This window comes from Pituophis catenifer, unplaced genomic scaffold (genome assembly GCF_029215685.1).
Source record: "Pituophis catenifer annectens isolate HBS135680 unplaced genomic scaffold, rPitCat1.0.hap2 SCAF_3, whole genome shotgun sequence".
Taxonomy (NCBI): domain Eukaryota; kingdom Metazoa; phylum Chordata; class Lepidosauria; order Squamata; family Colubridae; genus Pituophis; species Pituophis catenifer.
In genome coordinates this window covers 174682664-174706905 of record NW_027256883.1, presented here as the reverse complement: position 1 = coordinate 174706905, position 24242 = coordinate 174682664, and the positions used below count along the sequence as shown (strand labels likewise).

Here is a 24242-nt window from a genome sequence, read left to right as displayed (position 1 = left end):
TAGACAATCACACTGGGAATTAGAAATCTGAAATATAGCAGGAAATACTTTTATTAGACCATTCAAAATATGACAAAGCGATATATATTCTGATCAGATGGGTTCTATATTTTGACCCAGTCTGTAGGTAGAAATTGAAGATTAAATTAATCACAATAGCTATTGCAGATAGCATTCTAGGACTTAAATAGCAATGGAATTGTCCTAGATGGAAAGTATCATGGAATGCTTCTTTCATCAGGCCTTGTACCCTAGGGATTTTATTCTTTTAAAAAAAGAAAGATCGCCATCACTGTTCTATTTTTTTTTTCATTTTGCTGGTTTGAAAATGCAGTTTTGTATTAAATTTTAGGTTAAAATGGAAAAGTGTCTAGAGTTTACCTATGGCATTTGTAATAATAAAAAAATTGATTTTTTTTATACAAAATTGATCTGCAGAGTCTATAGTTGAGGCAAATTTAAAGATGAGTTTTTAAGTATTTTATGTGTATATCTGACATTTGAATGATTTGGTACCCCCAGAAGTGAATTAACTGGCACTCTTCTCAGAGCACCCAATAACAGCTTACCTTGTTCAGATGCCATGCTTTCAATGTCTTTAAAGTGCAGTTAATTGAAAAGCCCTTCCTTTAAGTAATTCTGAACAACGAAGAGGAGCTATATTACTCCAGTTACAGTACTTAACTCACTGACCTGGGCAAACTTCTGAGGTTTAATTATCAGATTATGGGGTTCCTTCCTTTCTAGACCAATAAGTTTTTCTCTAATGAGCACAAATGTCCTTTATCTTTTTCACACAGGCATTGTTGCAAGGGAATGCCAGAATGCTGATCTGTTTTAGAACAAATGTGCTTGCTCTCTCTTCACTTAGAAATTAAAACCGAGGTCATTACTAAGAAGTCCTTACCTTTGCTTCTCAGTGGTAGGCCTGATTGAAGTTCATCAAGATCCAAAGCATTACCTTAGTTATCCCCTGTTAACTTACTGTAAGCGACAAGAATTCACTATTCCGTTTTCAAAGAACTGGAAATACTCTGAGCTCAGGACTGGTATTGCACCCATTTGTGCTCTCTCTCTCTCTCCTCTCTCTCTCTGAAACAATAAGGAACTCTAGCTTTCTATAAGCAGTTTTGTAGTAATTTGACTTTTTTTTTTTTTTTTTTAGCAAACAGACCTATATTTCTTTCAACATTGGGTATGACATCCACATCTGAGCTGCCAAAATCTAGACAACCCAGTGATGATAATTCTTCACTGCCATCTCCTGGCTATCCACATTTTTGCAGCCCACATCTCAGTGGTGAAATCTGAACCGGTTTGCCACCGGTTCGCTGCCAAACACGTGTTGCGTATGGGCACATGCGTGCTGCACGCCAAATGCACGCTGAGCGCACATGCACAGTGCACATCTAACATGTGCGGTGCTTGCGTATGCGCAGTACGTGCCTAAAGGAGGCTTGGGAAGGTAAGTAGAGCAGCGAGGGGGGAATCAGCTGTGTCACGTGATTTAGATTCACTATAAAGTAGGATTTCCTACTTTCTAGCGACTTTAAATTGCGCGGCACAGCTGAGCATTGGAAATACTGGTTCGGAGGAACCAGTAGCCTGAACCGGTGCGAACCAGTAGCATTTCACCATTGCCACATCTCCACTACAGCAACAACTCTTTGCTGCAGTTATCAGCTTGGCACCTTGAGGTTGGCCCTTGCTTGGAAGGAGCTGTGGCTAGCACCATGAAATCACACTAGTCTAAAATCGTTGTGAGTGAGAACAACTTAAATTGACAAAGTATATTCTGTCTAATGGAATATGAGTGGACTTTTTTCTTTTGTCAGGATTATATAACTCATATTTCTTTTCCTTTTAAAAAAACCCCAGCTTCCTTTATTCTGTGTTATTTCTTACAGGAAATGGAAGTGGAAAAATATGTGGATATTTATCCCTGGAAATTACTTTGACAAAACTCATTATAATCCAGTATCTGAAAAATGGTCCCACATGGTATGTTATGTCTTTTGCATGAATGCAGGGTATTTTCTTTCAACCTCAAATTACCTTGCTAGTAACAGCAACATTAATGCTTGATGCAGCTTATTAAAATATTCTTTTTTAAATAAGTAAATGCATATGCTCAAAAACACAATTTATTTGTTTGCAATATAAGCTGATGGACCAGACAAAGACTTATCTAGTTCAAAATTATTTTCCTACATTTCCCATCCAGATACCTATTACAAACTCAAAAGATTGATATCAAAAGATTGATATTAATCCAATATTCCCAAGCAAACAGTACTGCATAGAATCATGTTGTTTATAGTTTTGGAATAAATATACCACCAAATTATCCACTATTAATTTTGTTTACTTATTCTGCCTTTTCTTGGATTTCCAGATAACATTCATAACTCTCTCTCCTCCAGATGTTATTCGTACCAAGGCAATTCTGTGATCCAGATAAAGCTAAAAAATTGTGACTTTTCCGATATCACCCAATGAATTTCATTCTTGCAGTAGAACTATATCACTTCTATTGGGTCAAGGGCTACATCAATTATGATGTAATTGAGGGGAGGGATGGGGGAGTAGCGGCAATTATTAGAGAAAGTCTTTGTCCGAGAGAGGCCACTGTTCCTCAGATAGCCGGATGTGAGTCCCTTTTTGTTTTTGTTTTTGTTTTTGTTTTTGTTTTTTTATTTTATTTTTTTTATTTATTTAAAACAATACATCAAAAAAAAAGAAATAGTCAAACAAATGATCGCAACAGGAACTTTGCATGATATTTACACTTTCTACAGTATGTAGGCTTCAGTCAGATTTAACATATATTAAACATAATCCTGGTTATACTTGACTTTTTGGGCGTCTGTTGTTCAACCAAACGTACCATTTGTCCCAACATTGGAAATATACGGAGTCCTTTTGATCTCTCAATGCTTTAGTCAGTCTGCCGGCTTCCGCATAATCCAAAATTTTCTCCAAAATCAAATCTTCAGCCGGCAGGTCTTTCCCCTTCCAATGTTGGGCGAAACATATTCTTGCTGATGTGGTGATAAATACACACAGACACCATATATTTGTGCCTATGTTGTCTGGCCTGATGTTCAGTAGATAGTACTCTGGTTTCAGAATTAGGTTATAACCTGTGATTTCCATGATCCATGCCTGTATAATTTTCCAGAATTCAGTCGTCCTGGAGCAGGTCCACCACATGTGGAAATAGGTGCCAATCTCCCCACACTTCCAACAGTTTGGTGAGAGATTTGAATACATTTTAGAAAGACGAGCAGGTGGAAGGTGCCATCTATACAGCATCTTGTACACATTTTCTTTGTATGATGTTGCCCACAGGAATTTCATATGTTTAAGCCAGATTTCTTCCCATTTTGTCAAATCAATTGGATAGCGGCAATTATTAGAGAAAGTCTTTGTCCAAGGGAGGCCACTGTTCCTCAGATAGCCGGATGTGAGTCCCTTTTTGTGAAGTGGGGTCGTGGGGTGCAGATGGGTTTGCTGACTATGTACCTGGCTCCCTGCCACGTGGCGGCGACCCTGCCTGAGCTGCTCGACGTGATTGCCGGGGTGGTGGTTGATACCCCCAGACTTATTGTTATGGGGGATTTCAACCTACCATCCACAGGTGAGACATCAGAGGTGGCTCGGGAGTTCATGGCTTCCATGACAGCCATGGACCTGACCCAGTTAGTGCAAGACCCCACTCACACAGAGGGACACACTCTGGACTTGATTTTTATCTCTGGTCAGTGGCAGAATGATCTTGGTAGAGGGGAACTAGACATTAAACCCTTATCATGGACAGATCATTCGCTCCTTCACTTAGACTTTCAAGCCGCTTCCCCCCGCCGCAGGGAGACGAAACCGACTAGATGGTTCCGTCCCAGGCGCCTGATGGATCCCGAAAGGTTCCAGATGGAGCTTGGGCCGTTTCCTGAGACTCTGGCACATGACTCGACTGAAGACCTGGTGGCCACTTGGAATAGTGTGGCCACAGGGGCTTTGGACCGTGTCGTGCCTTTGCGACCTCTGACCTGATGCCAATCTCAATTGGCTCCTTGGTTTTCCGAGGAGCTGAGAGAGATGAAGCATCGGAAAAGACGCCTAGAGAGTGTTTGGAGGACTAGTCAATCCGAATCTGACCGGACACAGGTGAGGTCTTATATCAAGACCTACCTAGTGGCGATAAAAGCGGCAAAATCTAACTATTTTTCCGCTCTGATCGCATCTGCAGAGAACCGCCCAGCCGCTCTGTTTAGGGTGACCCACTCCCTCCTTCGGGTGGAAGTGCTGGAAGATCCCTTGCAGGGTTGAGTTGAGGATTTTGTGCAATTCCTGCATGATAAAGTCACTCAGATTCAGGAAGGCTTGGACTCCGACTGGGTGAGTCTGGGGAGGGAGACGGGGGTGAGTCTTGAGAATATTATCTGGGAAGAGTTTGACCCTGTGGCTCCCGAAGACATGGACAGGATTCTGGGTGGGCTTAGTGCTGCCACATGTTTATTGGACCAGTGTCCCTCCTGGTTGGTACTGGCCTCCCGAGAGGTTACACGAGGCTGGCTCCAGGGGATTATAAATGCTTCTCTGAGTGAGGGGACCTTTCCTGCTGCCTTGAAGGAGGCGGTGGTGAGGCCCCTCCTCAAGAAGCCATCCCTGGACCCAGCTGTATTAGCAAATTACCGTCCGGTCTCCAACCTTCGTTTTGTGGCGAAAGTTGTTGAGAGTGTGGTGGCATGACAGCTACCCCGGTACCTGGAGGAAGCTGTCTATCTGGACCCATACCAGTCAGGCTTCAGGCAGGGGTACAGCACAGAAATGGCATTGGTCGCGTTGGTTGATGATCTCTGGAGGGCTCGGGACAGAGGTTGTTCCTCTGTCCTGGTCCTATTAGATCTCTCAGCGGCTTTTGAAACCATCGACCATGGTATCATGCTGCAGTGGTTGAGGGGGTTAGGAATTGGGGGCACCATGTTACAGTGGTTCTCCTCCTACCTCTCCGACCATTCAAAGTTTGTGTTGGCAGGGGGCCAGAGGTCGACCTCAAGGCGCCTCGCTTGGGGGGTGCCACAAGGGTCAGTCCTCTTGCCCCTTCTGTTCAACATTTATGTGAAGCCGCTGGGTGAGATCATCCGTGGTTTTGGGGTGAGAGTCCATCAATACACTGATGACACCCAGCTGTACATCTCCACCCCAAACTACCCCTTGATGTGATGTCCTGCTGCCTGGAGGCTGTGCGGGTCTGGATGGGGAGAAATAGGCTCAAGCTCAACCCTTCCAAGACTGAGTGGCTGTGGCTTCCGGCATCCCAGTATAGTCAGCTGGTGCCATAGCTGACTATTGGGGGTGAATCTTTGCCCCCCACAGAGAGGGCTCGCAATCTGGGTGTCCTCCTGGACTCATAGCTGCCTTTAGAAGAGCATATGATGGCCGTAGCCAGGGGTGCTTTTTATCAGGTTCACCTGATCCGCCAGTTGAGTCCCTTTCTGGACCGGGAAGCCTTGCGCACGGTCACTCACGCCCTCGTCACCTCCCGTCTGGACTATTGTAATGCTCTCTACATAGGGCTCCCCTTGAAGAGCATTCGGAGGCTCCAACTGGTCCAGAATGTGGCCGCGCGGGTGGTTATGGGTGCACCTCGTTACGCCCATGTAACACCTCTCCTGCGCGAGCTGCACTGGCTCCCAGTGGTCTTCTGGGTGCAATTCAAGGTGTTGGTCACCACCTTTAAAGCGCTCCAAGGCATAGGACCAGGATATTTACGGGACCGCCTTCTGCCACCAATAGCCTCCCACTGACCAGTCCGCTCCCACAGAGAGGGACTTCTCAGGGTGCCGTCGGCCAAGTTATGTCGGCTGGCGATACCCAGGAGGAGAGCCTTCTCTGTTGGAGCTCCTGTCCTTTGGAATGAATTGCCCCCAGATATTCGTAACATCTCTGACCTCCGGGTCTTTCGCTGTGCCCTCAAGACCCTACTGTTCCGACAGGCGGGGCTGTCTAACTGAATGATTTTAAATTGGGTTTTAATATTGGGTTTTTAAAATTTGGCCAAAACTATTTAATGATTTTAATTAATTTTAACTATGATATTGTATATTTATGTTTTTAATCTTGGCTGTATACCACCCCGAGTCCTTCGGGAGAAGGGCGGTATATAAATAAAATTATTATTATTATTATTATTATTATTATTATTATTATTATTATTATTATTATTATTATTATTATTATTATTATATATAACTCAAACATATGGCAAACATATTTAATACTCCCACCTATCTTCCTCACAGCAACAACCTAGTCAATTTTCATGCCTAAGGTGGGAATCGAACTCACCATTTATTTATTTTTAATAATCATAATAGACTTAGTACATTGAAAAGTCTGGGATCAATAACTTGATGGCCTGTTGGCCTTTTCTCCTTGATAATAGCTAGAAACAAAACCAAATTAAAAAATAAAAATGTGAGGAAATCAGAATGAAAGCAAATATAATGGGCAGCTCAAATAACTAAATACAAACGGAAGGAAGTTGTGTGATGGTGAACCATATGATATGATATTTTTTTCTTATTTACAATTAGGACCCCTTGAGTAATGAATTTGAGTATTTATTTCTTAATTCCATCTTTTGTTCAGAACACAATTAAGTTTCAAAAGTTACATTATACTTCAAGATCAACTCACTGATATTTATTTATTTATTTATTTATTTATTTATTTATTTGTCAAACATGTACAAGATTAAAGGTATAAGTATAAACATGGACATGAACATAGGAAATGAGTACAAATAAATGGGGACAGTAGGACAGGGATGGTAGGCACTCTGGTGCGCTTATGCACGCCCCCTTTATGGACCTCTTAGGAATGGGGTGACGTCCATGATAGACAGTTTAAGATTGAAGCTGTGGGGGTTTGAGGATGTAACAACGGAGTCAAGTAGAGCATTCCAGCGTTGACCACTCTGTTGCTGAAGTCGTAATTTCTGCAATCAAGTTTGGAGCGGTTTACCTTGAGTTTGTATTTATTGCTTGCCCGAGTATTATTGAGGTTGAAGCTAAAGCAGTCGTTGACAGGTAGGATGTTGTAGCAGACAATTTTGTGTACCATGCTTAGGTGAGACTGTAGGCAGTGTAGTTCCAGGTTATCCAGGCCCAAAATTTCGAACCTGGTGGCATAAGGGATTCTATTGTGAGCAGAGGAGTGGAGTACTCTTCTTGTGAAATACCTCTGGACCCACTCAATTGTATTAATGTCTGATATACAATGTGGATTCCAGGCAGATGAGCTGTATTCGAGAATTGGTCTGGCAAAGATTTTGTATGCCCTAGTTTGCAAAATTAGATAAAAATTCTTAATGCCTTTTTGGCAATGCTGTTACAGTGAGCTCTGGGGCTTAGATTGTTTGAGATGAATACTCATAGGTCCTTGACAGAGTGAGGGTCATCTACAAGGTCGTATCCGGCCAGATTGTATTTGGTGCTCTGATTTTTATTGCCAATGTAGGATAGAGCATTTTTTAGCTGAGATTTGGAGTTGCCAATTGCGCAACCATTTTAACACCTAGTCAAGGTCTCTTTGTAGGGCAGCAGTATTGTCAGTGGTGTTAAATAGTTTTATGTCATCAGCGAAGAGGACGCAGCTGCTTATAATATGATTACAAAGGTCATTATGTAAAGCAGAAAGAGTGTGGGTCCTAAAATGCTACCTTGGGGGAAACCGCTGTTAACTGGTGCTGGGTTTGATAGGGCGTTCCCTATTTTGACTATTTCTTGCCTGTTTGACAGGAACACAGCTATCCATTTGTGCAGGGATCCGGAAATACCAGAAGAGCTTAGTTTTAACAGTAGTTTGTCATGTACCACTGAATCAAAGCTTTTGCGAAGTCTATGTAAATTGCATCTATTACTTTACCCTGGTCGAGTTGTGTGGTCCAAACGTTTCTGCAGTGAAGGAGCTGTAGATTACAGAACAAAGTTTTCCTGAACCAAACTGCTTGTTAGAAAGCAGGTTATTTGTCTCTAAGTGGAGGGTGATGGATTTGTTTATAATTGATTCTATGACTTTACAGGTGATGCAACACAGTGAGATGGGTCTCTAATTTTCTACTAGGCTGGGGTCTCCCTTTTTGAAGATAGGAATGACTGTGGCTACTGACCATAGGTCAGGCAAGGAGCTGGTTCTGAAAGATACTTCATAGATTGTGCTTAGAGGATCGGCTATGGCAGTGGAGAGCTTTTTCAAGAAGTAGGTGCATAATCCATCAGGGCCAGTAGATAGAGATGGCTTTAGGTTGGGTAGTGCTGTTTCAATGTTATCTACTGTAAAATCAATATGTAGCAAATCATTGCATTAGTTGTGATACAACTAGGAAATGTGGGGCAGAAGCCATTGCTGTTGACAAAGACTGAGCTGAAGAACGTGTTGAAGAGGTTAGCCTTAACAGCTTCGTCATTACAGTCTTCCCCATTAGGCCCTTTTAGGGGTGGGATAGTTTTCAAGTCTTTAAGTTTGGCATTTACAAATGCCATTTATATAAAGTTTGGGTAGATTTCGAGTGTAACAGCTCTTCCTCCTGTTTGCAATGGTAATTGATGCATTCTGTCTTTAACTGGTGGCATAAGGTTTTGTAGTGGTTTTTAAAATTAGTTACATAGCCAGTTTTGTTTTTTCGCCAAAGAGAATTTTTTTTTTGATTGAAGCTTTCTTATTGTAATAGGTAATTTGGGGGGGGGGTTGGCTTTATTTATGGTATGTATAGTTTAATGACTCTATTGACTTCGAGCAAAAAAGTGTTATAATGGTCTTCTGCAGTATTATAGCCAGTGAACAGAAGGTGCCAATCAAGAGTAGTTCAAATATGTTAGTTGTAAATTTCATCACCAGCAGTGGCAAATATTGGACGCACAAAATCTTTTTAAAAAGAATTGTTAATATAAAAACTTTTATGTAAACCTTTACATGTAAGGGCTGTCAGAAATTGCTTGTTAATTGCTTTTCAGTTATTGGAAAACTTTGTACTGACAAGTTTGATAGCACTGGATGAGTTTTCCCTTCAATCCTTCGCAAAAGAAAGTTTTAACTACAAGTTTAAGAACTTTAAAAAATGGAGAAAAAACAGAAAAAGGGTGATTAAAACTTTGATTTTAGAAAATTACAGACAGACTATATATATATATATATATATATATATATATATATATATATATATATATATATGTATGTATGTATGTATGTATGTATGTATGTATATATATATAAGATTTTTTAAAAAATGGACACTAGAGGGAACTAAAGATTACAATTAAACGAGAACACATAAACTAGACATACAATCACAGAATGAAGCAAAATATTCTATCATTGGACATATTGAAGGATATATTTGAAAAATGGAAACAAAAGTTAGCATTAATAATGTCATCAGAGACATTTGCTTCTATGGAGAGACTGTGTCTAAAAGATGAAAGAAAAGGAAGAGGAGCAAGTTTTACCTGACAAGACTGAGTTGAAAGTGGATTTACAAATGCCAGGCTACAAGATTGACATGGAAAAAGATGGACATACAAAAGAAACTGGATGATGTTTTAATAACTAAAAGTGACATACAAACAATAAAGAAAGAAAGCAATTTGAATAGTTTTCCTATATTAATTTGCAAAAGTGGTTTCTTAAAGTTTTGAAGAACTCGTGCGAAGAAAGAGAAGACAGAAAAAAAATGAAGAAATCAAGTTCTATTACTTTATTAGAAGTTTAAAAAAAGCAATATTACATTAGTTTATTTGATGAAGTTTAAAAGACACTTTATATATTTCTTTTCTTTTTCTTTACTCATATTCTTTTCTATCTCTGTTTTTCCTTTTTCTGTACCTTCTACTCTTTTTTGTTATTTAGTTTGCATTAATTGTAATTACAAATGTAATTAACATCTTTAATAAAATTACTATAAACATTTTCAACTGATTTTTTGAAATAATTTTAAAACTTTGAAAAATTAAAAAAATGTACTTTTTTTGCCAAATGTTTAATTCCAGATGTGTTAACTATCAAGTGCCTCCTGCCAGTCCAAGCCAGAAGGTATGTTGCATTTATTTGCACTTATTCCTCTCTGCGTGAGAAATCTACATAAGGAATTGATTCAAAACTATGAAACTCAGCACTGTGTTACAACTTTTTTTCTCTCTAATTTTTGTTTTACGTCATGTTTTGTTCTGAATGCAGATTAAGAGAAACAATAATCTGGATGCAGTCTAAGAGCATATAAAAATATTTATCATTAACCTGAGTTTTTCTAAGATACCCATATTTACCTACGTTGTCCCATTCCAGAATATAAATATTTATATTGCAATAATTGACAGACTTAAATCCCAAGACACAGAACTGGATTTGGGGTCTATATATAACAGCATAGTGAATCTCAAGATCAGTTTGGTAATGAAATGTCTGCAAGAAAATAAACAAGTTCAGAAAGCACCAAGCACCCTACAGTTCAACCCTGAGCTACAAATATTCTCTTTTATAGGTTATATTAATGTTTTTCAAACTTGGTATTAAGTTCTGAGGTCTTCAATTCCCACATATCTTAAAGCTGCCAAGTTTGAAAAACTCTAACTCGCATATTCAGAAAAGAAAAATGCAGAGGCAGTGAACAGACAGATTGTGATTAATCTTGGTTTAGATTGTCCACATTAAAAGATTTCCGAATGACATAATCCATGAGTTCTGGAGCCCAGTCTCGCAAAAGTGTAGGGATCTTTGTAAACATATATTTATAATAAATCTCCCGCTGACGCAGGATGCCCCCTTTAATGATTTCTAGTGCACATTCTTCTTTTGGTGCAGGTGGAATAGTGACTGTACCAGATACCACTTTCATGGCAGATTCTAAGAGTAGAAAAATATTAGTTAGAAAGTATTCACTGATGAGGAACAGACCACTCTAAATCATTGTATACTGAATTGTTCTTGCACAACCTCCTTCTAAATTCTAAAAAAATGTTAAGCAAATAATTTGTCTAAATTTGGCCAGCATCAGCCTGACAAGGAGGTCCAGGACCTAAAACAAATCAGACGTGGAAATGTGAATTGTACCTGTGTTGATGAGTCCAAGGATGCAGACTGTGATGGAAACATTGATGTTCTGCATGACAAATTCTTGCCTCAAAGAGTTGAAAAATCCCTGTACTGCAAACTTTGTTGCAGAATAAGGAACAGTCAACGGGAAGCCAATTTTGCCTAGAAATCCCACAATTAGAATGATAAATTTAATTTATACTATGCCGTGAAGAATAATGTTAGAGATATATGAGATATGTTTTTCTCCTCCCTGATTCTATTTATGAACTCAACATTTATCAACTGCTTCCAAAAACTCTAATTTCAGCCTGAACTATCAAAAGAATGAATCTTGGCGATAGCAGTGGGCCTCCCCCTTATACATCAGCACCATCATTAACTCTGCTATGGCCTTCAAGCCTTATCCACAGAATAAATTAAATGCAGCCCTTGGCCATCCAAATGTTACTCAGCTTATTTGTCATTAAAGCAACTCCTCCTAAAGTGTTAGAAGTGGCCATTATTAAAACATTTCAGCACACAAAAAGGACCTTTCTTCTATATAAATATTGTTTGATTGTTTTTGTTCTTTGTTTTCCTCTTAGTTTCAAGCTTCCAAATTTTTTTTTAAAAAAATCACTGTATTTGATCGTAAATGCTTCAAGATGAGATTATATAAAAAGTATATACGCATTAAAATAAACATGCCAATATTTTAAAATAGAACATAACACAAAGAAGAATTTTCCAGAACTTATTTTTTTTAATTTACCTGACAGCACAGAGACCTTGCTAGGCTCTTAGGAGCCAAATACTTAAGTGTCCCTATTGGTTGGGAGTAAATAAGACTGAATTCTGTCACAATGTGGCATCATTCTTTTGAGGTATATTTTACTTAGCAATGGTGGCAACTGACACAAAGACAGTAGAGGCTTTTATGTTTGCTACTATATTTTGTGAAGCTATTTACAACAGGAATTTAGCAAAGATATATACACAGCATAATCCTGGTATTTACTCGTGGCCAGGTTTCCTCCTAAGACTCCTTCCCAGAGACTATCACTTCTAGTTCTTATTTCCTCCAGCTTTCACTTTCCCCATTTTTGGGCTTATGGAGAGGAAATGAAAAGAGAGGAGTGGGCTGGATTTACTGTAGTGTGCTCAGCATGGATTGACTTTCTCCTGGGTCTGCTCTGCTGATCCTGAACAGATTAACAGAGTTGGAAGGGATCTTGTAGGTCATCTAGTCCAACCCCCCACTCAAGCAGGAGACCCTACACCATTTCTGACAAACCGCAGTCCAATCTTTTCTTGAAAGTCTCAAATGATAAAGCTCCCACAACTTCCGAAGGCAAGCTTTTCCATTGGTTGATTGTTCTCACTGTCAGAAAGTTTCTCCTCATTTCTAGGTTGAATCTTTCCTTGTTCAGTTTCCATCCATTATTCCTTGTCTGGCCTTTGGAAAATAGCTTGACCCCCTCTTCTCTGTGGCAGCCCCTCAAATATTGGAACATTGCTATCATGTCTCCCCTGGTCCTTCTCTTCACTAGACTAGCCATGCCCAGTTTCTGTAACCATTCTTCGTATGTTTTAATCTCCAGTCCCCTAATCATCCTGGTTGCTGTCCTCTGCACTTTTTCTAGTCTCAACATCATTTTTAGAGTGTGGTGATCAAAACTAGATGCAGTACTCTAGTTGTGGTCTTACTAGGGATTTATAGATTGGTATTATACCTCACTTGATCTTGATTTTTATCCCTCTGTTAATGCAATTTAGGATTGCATTACCTTTTTTGGCTGCCGCTGCACACTGCTGGCTCATATTCAGCTGGTTGTCCACTAAGACTCCAAAATCCCTCTCACAGGGAACACAAGATCCCTCTCACATGACACCTACTGCTTCTCTGATTGGGGAGAACCTCTCTCAGGGTGTTCTTCTCAGTTCTTTCCCAGAGATCAGGGCTTCACCAAAGACCAACAATCCCCTCCTTGCATGCCACCTCTTTCTGAGTCTTCCCTTGCCTTCTTCCAAGGAAGCCACTTATGGGCATTTCTTCTCCCTCTTGGACCAGGAACTCCCAATTACACTGGATGGTAACATAACTTGAACTTTTCTCTCCATCCACTGTTTACCAGTCTTTTTCTTTCCTTCCTTTTCTCTTCTTTCTTCATTGTTTAATCAGACTAGCAGCACATTCTCCAGATGATGTCCTTTCCCGGAGCTCTACTCCCCAGCACCTATATACAAGGCTGGATCAATGGGACAGATGTCTCTGCATCTCCCCCCAAAAGCTTTGGCTAGCAACCTTGTGACAGCTGCCATTCAAGCCCAGAATCATATTTCTTCTCTCCTTTTCTCACTTCATTTGCTGATTCATGCCAGTCATGCTAGGCCATTAAAATTTTGAATCATCATTTAGCAACTGCCTGTAAGTCTAAGAAAATCTGTATTTTTAAACATGTAGATACTTGCATATTATTAGCACATATTAGCATTACATTCAATTGTTTCTTGTGAATGGGGAAGAATATACAGATTTTTCTTGATAGCTTGATAGTTTCAATATCTCAGAGGCTGCCACAAAGAAGAGGGAGACAAGCTATTCTCCAAAGCACCTGAGGGTAGGACAAGAAGCAATGGGTGAAACTAATCGGAGAGAAGCAACTTAGAACTAAGGAGAAATTTCCCGACAGAATAATTAATCAGTGGAACAACTTGCCTCCAGAAGTTGTGAATGCTCCAACACTGGAAGTTTGTAAGAAGATGTTGGATAACCATTTGTCTGAAGTGATGTAGGGTTTCCTGCCTAAGCAGGGGGTTGGACTAGAAGACCTCCAAGGTCCATTCCAACTCTGTTATTCTATTCTATTCTAGTGAGAATTATTCAGCTAATTGTCAGTTTGCATCCAGTAGAAAGAATCAATTTTTAAAATGAAATTTCAACTTAAATTCTATCAAAATAAACAGGAAATTCATGCTTCTATACTGGAACATTATCTAAATAAAAAGGTAATTTATTTCTTTTTGCTTCCTAAAACTCACTTTTGATTCCTTATCCTAACCATGCCCCAAACTCATGTGTGACACAAGCCTACTTTCCTTGAGAGATTATTTTCTTAAATATATTGAACTGAGATGCAAAGAAAACGTTTCCTTTCCATTTCTGACTTTCATTTATTTATTTATTTTCTTTATTTCTGACTTAGTAACAAATTCTGAAAAACACAGGATACTTGAGTATGCATCTGCCAACAGATGGATAATATTTTGCATATTATAAAAAATAATATATGCCAGAATCTTTTTTGTGAAAAGAAATCTAGCCCTTATTATGCTTCAAGAACAAGCACCTGTAGAAGCTTCAGAAAACATTTCTTTCTCTAAATATCTCAACTGCAAAAATGCATTAAAATTGTGATTTGATCACCCACAGGATAGTTATGCCTATTAGAAAAGGAAGGTGGGGTACACATAAGCTGTAGTCATTTAAGCTTGAAGCCATATGAGTATAACAGTCCAATTGTAAGTAATTCTGATAACAGGAAAATCAATAACATTTGTAATAGCTTTAAGATTCCGAGATTTCTATAATCTTATGAATTAATGCTCACCTGCCAAAGATGAAACAACTACTATGTTTCCTCCACTGTTCTTAAGCATGGGAAGAGCTGAAACTGACATTGTTACATAGCTTAGAAAATTGATGTTCAGAAGTTTTCGCACATGTTCAATGTCCCTGTTGAAATAATGGAAGTAGGAGTTGCCAATATGATTCAGAATCAGCATATCTAGACCTCCTGTAAAAGAAAGATAAAATATCTGGTTATACTAGGTTGGTAGATGAAGGCAAAATAACATTATGATCAAATATTTTGGATGCAGTATTGGGCAACTACATACTTTGAGCTGGCCTTACTTTATGTTGCCTTAGAACAGGGGTCAGCAACCTGCAGTTCTGGAGCTGCATATAGCTCTTTCACTCCTCTGCTGTGGCTCCCTGTCACTCAAAATATATGTCACAACCGCCTATGTGTGACACCCACCGGCACATGATTTATTGAGCTTTTCAACTGGTAGGCCAACCATGGATAAATCCAAGAAAAAAGTTTCAGAAGAAAACAGAACATTTAATTCAACTACATATGCTAGTTTTGTGGCTGCTCAAGAAATAGTCAGGCACGGGAAGGGTTTTGTGGCCGGTGTTTTCTTTTCTGTGGTAAATGGGTCCAAATGGCCATTTGAGTGTTTATTTATTTATTTATTTATTTATTTATTTATTTATTTATTTATTTATTCAACTTGTATGCCGCCTTTCTCCGAAGACTCAAGGCGGACTTAAGGTTGCAGACCCCTGCTTTAGAAGATTTCAGGACAAAATCCCAGTTAATTCCTCATACTTTTCTGCAATTATATTACTTATTTGGTAACCCTAAATGTATTGTGATACTTATTTAAAAAGCAGTTCTTGAGCGTATACTAAACAAGAAACAAAGGGATAGTGAACATTCCTTAAAAACAAGGGTCCTCAACCCCAGTCCATGGACCAGCATTGGTCTGTGGCATGCCAGCAACTGGGCCGCACAAACAAGCGAAGCCCCTTTCGCGGGATGTAGGCAGCATGCAAAATCACGCCCCTTCGGTCTGAGGAAAAACCTTTCTCCATGGAACCAGTCCCTGGTGCTCAAAAGCTTGGTGGCCCCTGTCTTAAAATAATATATGAATCGCACAAATACAGTAGTTGAGAGGTCCTATTAGAATGGAAATAAATAAATAAATGAATGGTTCATCTAACAACACTTGAAACTCCCCTGAGAGTCACTAGGGAAGATAAAATATTCAAGTAGTAGGAGGGAAAGCAAAACGTTTTCCTTCTAGAATGCTGTGAAGGATTAGGGCTGAGAACAAATTTGGAGGATTTTTTTCTCAGATTTAGTGTGAACAAGGACTTCTCAATATTTACAGAAGTTTCCTTGTGGCATAATGGGAAACCCAGTATAAGGAGCCTGAGTGGCGTAGGAGGCTAATGCCTCCTACTAAGGCAGCATTTAACATCCAGCTGCCTGCAATTACTGCGAGTTCAATTCTCACCAGGCTCAAGGTTGACTCAGCCTTCCATCCTTTCTAAGGTGGGTAAAATGAGGACCCGGTTTGTGGGGGCAATAAGCTGACTTTGTATAAAATATACAAAAGTATGAAGGCTATTGCTTAACGCATTGTAAGCCGCCCTGAGTCTCCGGAGAAGGGCGGCATATAAAAATAAATAAATAAAAATAAATAAAATAACAATAGAATACCATTTAGTCCACACATTTAGTCCATGGGAGCGTAGGAAAGCAGTTGCAGATGCTAGATTTTTTTATTTTCTATTTCTGAGAATGTAATGATCTTCAAGATTGTTATTGCACTAAATCTAGATTCTCTTTATTTCTAAAACACTTTATCTTAGGGTAATGATAGTATACTAGAATTCAACAATGCTCAAGATGAGGTGTTGATTTATGAATTTTGTATCATTAAAAAAAGGGATAGCTGTGATTGGGGACAAAGACAAGGAAAAATAAATTGAGATTGCTTCTAGCTAGGCAGGTCCATGGTTCAGGTAGGTCTGTCAGCCAAAGCAGGAGTTACCAAATCACAAAAGCTTCTATGAAATTAATTGTACATTTTAACAACTGAAGGCACTTGGGTTTATTTAGTGCCAGAAAGATTGAAGGTTTTGTTTCGAGCTTTACTGAGAAACAAAAGCAAATGTTTGTTATATTTTAATATAATAACTAAAATGAAATGTAAATTTAGCAAATCAAGCAAACTAGAAAGCAAAAACTTGCCCTAGTGGTATTAATTTTTAAGAAAAAATATTCCATGGTTTTCTCTTAAATATCTTTCACTCCAGAAGATCCAAAGCCACAAGAAATGAAATGATCTATAAAGGCTTGGGATCAGGGGTGGGTTCTACTTACTTTTACTACTGGTTCGCATTGTGCTCACACGTGCGCACGCTCTTCTGCGCATGTGCAGATCGCCTATGATGACATCAGTGGGCGGAGCTTTCCGCTGTTTTGTTTTTTTTTAAAAATTGATTTATATGCCACCCTTCTCCGGAGACTCAGGGCGGCTTACAATGTGTTAAGCAATAGCCTTCATACTTTTGTATATTTATACAAAGTCAGTTTATTGCCCCCATAATCTGAGTCCTCATTTTACCTACCTTAGAAAGGATGGAAGGCTGAGTCAACCTTGAGCCTGGTGAGATTTGAACTTGCAGTAATTGCAGGCAGCAGATGTAAGTGGATGTTAATAACAGTGCTTTAGTCTGCTGAGCCACCAGAGCTCTTTTACTGATTTTACTACCAGTTCTTGCAACCGGTCCGAACTGGCAGCAACCCACTACTGCTTGGGATCAATAAATGTCTGGTAATAATTGGTCAATTATTTTATTTCCCATTCGTATAGTAAGGTGTACTATTGACAATAGTTTTAAAATAAGTAAGGGTTAAAATGCTAAAAGAAACTGCAATTTAAGCATGCATGCTGTAAATAAATATGTGTAAATTTTTACTTCTGGGGTGGGCAAAGTAAGATATTTTAGAGAAATAAAGCTCCCCACCATTTCTCTCATTATTTTAAAATCTGATATTCAAATCCATTTAAGGGCAGATAAAGGGTAGTACTTACTTATTGATGCACATCATTATCATTTTCTTTTTATGACCCTGTAATCCCTTAATTCAAGGTAGAGTCAGATAACTGAATGGGGCTGAGCATATATTGGCTATATGCTCTTCCTGACACCTACACAGAGTTTGTAGCAGATATTTCCTCTTTGCACCCTGTGAGAGAAACATCTGCCTCTACCTAGGATTGGTAGGTCTCAACCTTCCGAGTGGGAAGCAAGCATCTTCACCACTAGGCCACCACACCGCTCTACTAACACACATTATTAATTTAGTTAGAATTAATAATTAGTTAGAAATAAGATGCTGGAACCATCTCATGTTCTAATAAAGTCAACATACCCCATAATTCCTCTGCTTTCTTCACTACTGCTTGAGCAAATTTCATATCTTCCATACTGCCATTAATGTACCTGGCAGATGCTGCACCCAACTCTAAACAATGAGCAACTACCTAAAGCAAACAGAAAAGTAAAATTAGTAGATATTCCTTGACCTTTTAAACTCTTCGCACTCAAATTTATTAAATCAAATATCTGCAAAGAAGCAACCGAACAATCCAGTTTACGAGGATATTTTGACAGCACATTTTAAATCGACTTAGTGGATCAGCGTTATCAGTGGGAAATTTCCACTGGAAAAACCACCTCATTAACAATTTCAGCTGAAAGCATTTTCAGCTTTTTGATGTACAATCGCCCTCCCCCATAAAAAACAACAACATTTATTTAAAAAAATATTTTTTAAATATTGGGTTTGCAGAACTTCCTTTGGTAGTCATGCTAGACTTATAATTCTAAAAAAATCATTTGAAACCATGGAACATGTTAATCCAATAACCATATTATGTAAATAACCAACATATTTTCCCCTTAAATTCAGGTACCATAAAAGAAATAAACTATATGTAATATATCGTTTGCAACTTTTGTTGAATTGATGATGTATTGATATTTGTTACAAAGAAGTTAGTGTCCCAAAATAAACTATGTTACTAAATATACTAAAGATTTGGATTTAGTGACTAATTTCAAAGTCTCACCTGGAAATGTTCCCAGTTACCATTGACACAGGTTTCTTAAAAAGCACAGCAAAACCTGTGCATTTTCTGATAGACATGGGGAAGGATGGGATAGATTTCATCTGAAAGTCTGCTTGAATTGCTTTAACTAAAGCCAATAGTCAACAGTGAGTTGAAGAAAAATATTTTTTCTTTAGATGATCAGATTCTCTATTTCTTTCTCTTTGTCTCTGTCTCTCTGTGTGTCTGTGTCTATGTACTGAGATCAGCAATGATCATGCAAGGAAGAGACAATATGCTTTCCATTAAGCGGTCTCCTACTACTACTTCTTCTTTACTATAGCTTTATTAACACTCATATATCTTTGCCAGAATTTTTTTATTTCTCAGTGCTATTTCTTTCACCCACCCTATTCAGTCATGTTTTTAAAAACTCAGCCTTCCCCAAGTTCATGTACTGTCAATGGATTGACTCGGAATTATGTTCAAATCCAATAGAAAAGAGAGAGAGAGAAGGAGGGAAGGAGGGAGGGAGGGAGGGAGAGAGAGAGATCTCCATCCAATCTGTTGATTTGAACTTCCATAATTCCGAGTCAATCCATTGACAGTACATGAACTTGGGGAAGGCTGAGATTTTAAAAACATAAGTGAATAGGGTGGGTGAAAGAAATAGCACTGAGAAATAAAGGATTTCTGGCAAAGATATATGAGTATTAATAAAACTATAGTAAATTTATACATGGAATGAGAATATTTTCAAAGAGTTGAGAAGTTTTGAATGAATATCTACTACATGTTCAAAAATCTATTTAGGTCCCTCTTTTGTGCCAAAATAAAGTGTCATATATCTACTCTTGAATCAGTGGGAAAGGTTAGCAACATGAAATTTACTGGCCCCTTTGCTATTCACTATGCAGCTTCTATGGCCACTGCTCTGATTCATATTGTGCTGTCATGCACAAAGATATGCAACAAATCATAAGCAAAGAGACAGGCTGAATTCTCTGACTTCTATTGGTCTCCCTCTTCAGCATGTCACTACCTGGAAGACAAATCTACCAATCATGATGACAGTAGGAATACTGCCGTAGGAATAGGATAGGTCTGACTGTTTGAGTCATCAATCACGTCTAGCCACCTTCCTGTGCCTCATTTGCTATATCTCACTTTTAAAGTTAAATACACGTTAATAAATAAATGAATAAAGTTAAAAACAAGACAAATCTGACTCATGAAGGAATATGAATCACAAGCAGTACTTTGGATTATGATGTATCTTCGCCTCCTTTCCTTTCTTCATAAAGTAACAAATGTCAACTTCTAGATTTCAAGGAAATGTCATGATTACACCTAGAAAAATGTTGATGGAACATGTTCGTGTGAAAAATATGTATAAATAAGGACACAGGCTAACTCTAAACATGCTCCAACTTATCTTAGTTGATGCTGCAGCCTCTCTCTGTCTCTAGAGGGCAGTGGCAAAAACACATGCTTTGCAAAATATTGTGTGTAGATGTGTATACTCAGTCTATGGTCTCAAATCGAACATATGGTAACAGTTTTAGAGATAGCCTGGGCTTATAGTTCTGAACTTAATTTTGAGTTTACCTTCCGGCATACTTTTTTAGATATTCTGGTCAATTTTTTTTTCTTCCAGATAAGCAGTATGCTGTCCAGATAGGCAGTATACATATATATATAAGAAAGTTTGCAAAGGCTTGGGAAGTTTTGAATGAATATCTACTACATGTTCAAAAACTAATTCAGGTCCCTTCTTTGTACCAAAATAAAGTGTTGTCCATCTAATCTTGAATCAGCAGAAAAGGATACATTTTTCAGAAGATATCCACTACATTTTTATCAGGTGCATGGCTGGAGATACAATCATACAGACACACATACTTAAAGATTTGCAAACATACTCACATGCTGCTGATAATAAACTATAAAACCAGGGATCCACTATTTAAAAAATTAAATCTCTCCCAAATCTTAACATTTACCATCCTCTCTCCCTTCCTATGATTATGCTTGTTAGTTTGTTTGATATGTTTGTGACTTTATCCATTGGACCAGGCTATCACCCCTGCTTTCCATTACCACAGGAAAAGATCAAATAGCATTTCACCGTAGACAGAGAAGGAATTGCTTCAGAGATTTGCTCTGACTCTCCCTATTAGATGAAGCAGCTCTCTTTCTATATCCCTGGAATTTGAAAGGTGTAATACCGTCCGATCCCATTAATCAGTCAAAGAAGGAAAAATGCCATTAAGAGTCACCTATGAATGGTGGCAGTTATCTCCTTGCTTCTTTCTGGCTTTGAAGAATTCATCTTCATTCTCAGTTTGAGGGAGAGTGTTCTTTGTCTCTCTCTTAACCATTTAAGTGTATGAGAGCTTGTGAGTGTAATTATATAGGGGAATAAATGAATATTTAATATTTACTTGCTGGAGCTGGGCTTCTGTCCGTGCAGTAATCAGGAGATGAGAACCCATCTGTGCTAGGTGGTATGCTATCTGCTCACCAATTCCAGTGCTTGCCCCAGTAACAATCACTCGCTTCCCTTTCAACATTTCTAGAGAATAAGATGCAAGAATCACATTTTATAAAGCTGACATTAAATAGCTTCCCATTCCACCAAATAATTGCCTAACAAGTAAAAATCAAAAGTCAGTTCGTCAGTTATTAGTCATAGCAGTCAAATTCACAAGAAAGCAGCAGAAACAAGAATTACTAGCATTCCAAAGGAGCATAAAATAACACCAAAATAATTTTTACTCCCCCACTCTTTTTCTCTTTCCCGCAATATAATTAGGCATTAACTTTAACCCATTTCGCGCATTCCAGATACAAAAGCTTTTAGAACAATCATACAAGTATTTTGTGTGTGTTTTTCAGGAACTTTTCAGAAACAAAAATCCTTTTTGAACAGATAGGATATCAAAAGCCTTCAAAAAACAAAAACACCCCCTCCTCCGAGATATTTCCCATCTTACCTGCTTGCTGAGAAAAAAAATCTACTTGCCTGTAGCTTGATGGCTTGTAAAAGTTTCCAAGTAAAGCCATCCATGATCAAGGCAGGATTCATTTTAGGCTCTGAACCAGTTTGTTTGTTTTAAAAGCAAGGCTCCCTTTTTTTCTCCTGCCTCTCCTTTTAATTCAAAAATATCTTTACTTCAAATAACTTACCAGGTTTAAACTCTTCCTTTCCTGAATAAAAATAAATGGCTAAGGCCATCCCTACCAAAGGAATCAAAATCTTTTGCCGCAGATTCATCCCACTGTAGTCAGAAAATAATCATGCATGAGAAGTAGAAGGTTTAAAAAAAAAAAGGAAAAAGAGCAGGAACAATGTTAACGCTGCTAAAACCTGCTAGTATGGAGACAGTAACTTTCCTAAAAATCCAGCTTTCAGACAATTTCAGGGCATTTAGGCCAATGGTTCCATCACTGCAAGCCTCCTAATTTTTTGTCAAGAGCTGATAAACTGAGCTAAGTGACAGCGTCACTATGAATTCTAGCTGTTGCATTTTATATTTCCTGTCCTTTGGTTTGAAATAGAGAATTTTGCATAACACTCTAAAGAGGTGTGTCTTTACTGAAAAGCTTCAAATTTCAACTCAGAGACAACCCTAATCTGCCAATTCCAGGTGGGCTCCTGCTTTGCCTTTCTTTGTTTCTTAAAATCATTTGTTAGTGTTTTTGAGACACAAACTCCATATGAAGCAGGAGGCTCTCATACAACCAGATATGTCTGCTGCTCCCAAATGTTTGCAGAATAATTACAAAATAAATGAAGAATATACAGCAGTTTTTTGGAAACAAATTGAGACACATGCTGCTTTGTGGATTTAGATCTGTTTCGAATAACTCTACAACTTTGCCAATTTGTCCTACTTACAGTACTTGGCAATGAGTATCTAAAAATGCTAGGTGCCTACCATATTTAGCTTGTTCCATATTCTTTCTGATATGCTTGTTTGTTTGTTTCCCTTAACTAATAAGGGCTTTAACTGCTAAACTGCTTCTGCATATGGAAAATTTTTAAGACAGAACTATGTTAATATGGTACACCACAATATTCAGCTCTGCAGAGTGCTAGAGAAATCAGTTAGAAACAGAGACATCCATAGTAAAACAGGCATTGGCTTCAAAATTGTGGAAGCCTGTCTCTTTTTTAATGTGAGTCACATGAACTGTATGCATGGGGAAGAGTGGGGCTTTGATTGCCGAGCTATATCTTCAAAGACCATCACTACAGATGTCTCTGATCAAAAAATGCCACAAATGAATGTAAATAAACCTTTACAACTTTTTCCATTGCCAAAGTCAAAGTGTCAACTATCCGCACTTGAGCTGGCAGAAAATTATACTAACATGATCTTTGCTGACTCTCATTGCCGATCCCTATCATGCCTCACCTGACTTCTTTCAAGGAAATGCCTGACAAGGCTTAATGGGTTTTATAACTCTTGAGGCTCTCGCTGGAAGGGGTCTGAACTGTTTTAAAACCAGTTCAGTCAAGCACAACTTTAAATTGTTTCTGTTGATGGCTGAGGAAGAGATGGAGGTTACACCATGGAATCACAGCAGAAAGAAAGTGGCTGCCAAGGCTTGATAGTGCTGTGGTTACTTACGTACCTGTAGTTGAGAGAAATGGCTTGTTTGGTTGTGAGTAACTACTGAAGGGAAGAAAATATTCCTTTATTATTTAAAACTTAATCAAGCTACAGAACCTGTTACAAGATGTATTACGCCTGGCAATTACAGTCATAACTTGTGATGGTGATAAAATGGATGACCTGAACGATATTTCTGACCTTTTTTTTCCCAGTGGTCATTAAGTGACTACCCTGTCACTGATTGTGACAGAGAATGCCACAGTAATTAAGCAACTGCCATGATTGTTACGCGAACCCATTGTTCACTATTGCCAGTTTTTGCCAGAAACTGGAAGTAAATGCCAGTTTGTGGCAAAACCGTAAACCACAGTCATGTGATCAAAGGTTGCTGTAAACTGCCTTAAATGCGACTGTTTGCTGAGTGTTCAAAATGTAGTCATGTGACTATGGGTGTGGTGTGTGTGTGTGTGTGTGTGTGTGTGTGTGTGTGTGTGTGTGTGTGACACCAGAACTTCAAAACCAGGTCTAAGTCCCTTTTGTGAGTCCATTCAGGGGTGAAATGCTCCCAGTTCGGACCGGATCACCTGATCCGGTAGTTATGGAGGCGGGTGGTTCAGAGAACTGGTAGCAAAAATCCCTGCTTCCCCATGCCCAGCTGAGCCGTGCGATCATCAGAGGCTTTTTTTCTTTTAAATGGCTCTGACAATCCAAGCTGAGTTGCCTGATCGGCAGAAGGTTTTTTAAAAAGCCTCTGCAGATCAGGCAACTCAGCTGGGATCGTCAGAGCCATTTAAAAGAAAAAAATGCCTCTGACAATCCAAGCTCTGACGATCCCAGCTGAGTTGCCTG

The 24242-nt window shown here is 38.7% G+C and overlaps 1 protein-coding gene across 1 annotated transcript; it reads right to left on the bottom strand.

Moving 5' to 3' along the window:
• Window positions 1-10662: 10662 nt before the first annotated feature.
• HSD11B1 (hydroxysteroid 11-beta dehydrogenase 1) lies at window positions 10663-22048 on the bottom strand. Its single transcript, XM_070939807.1, has 6 exons — window positions 21961-22048; window positions 21216-21346; window positions 18093-18204; window positions 14688-14873; window positions 11113-11256; window positions 10663-10905 (listed from the first exon to the last, which is right to left on the bottom strand). Exons 1-6 carry the CDS (start codon window positions 22046-22048, stop codon window positions 10685-10687), a joined length of 882 nt encoding a protein of 293 aa, XP_070795908.1. The 3' UTR covers window positions 10663-10684.
• Between the last annotated feature and the right edge of the window lie 2194 nt (window positions 22049-24242).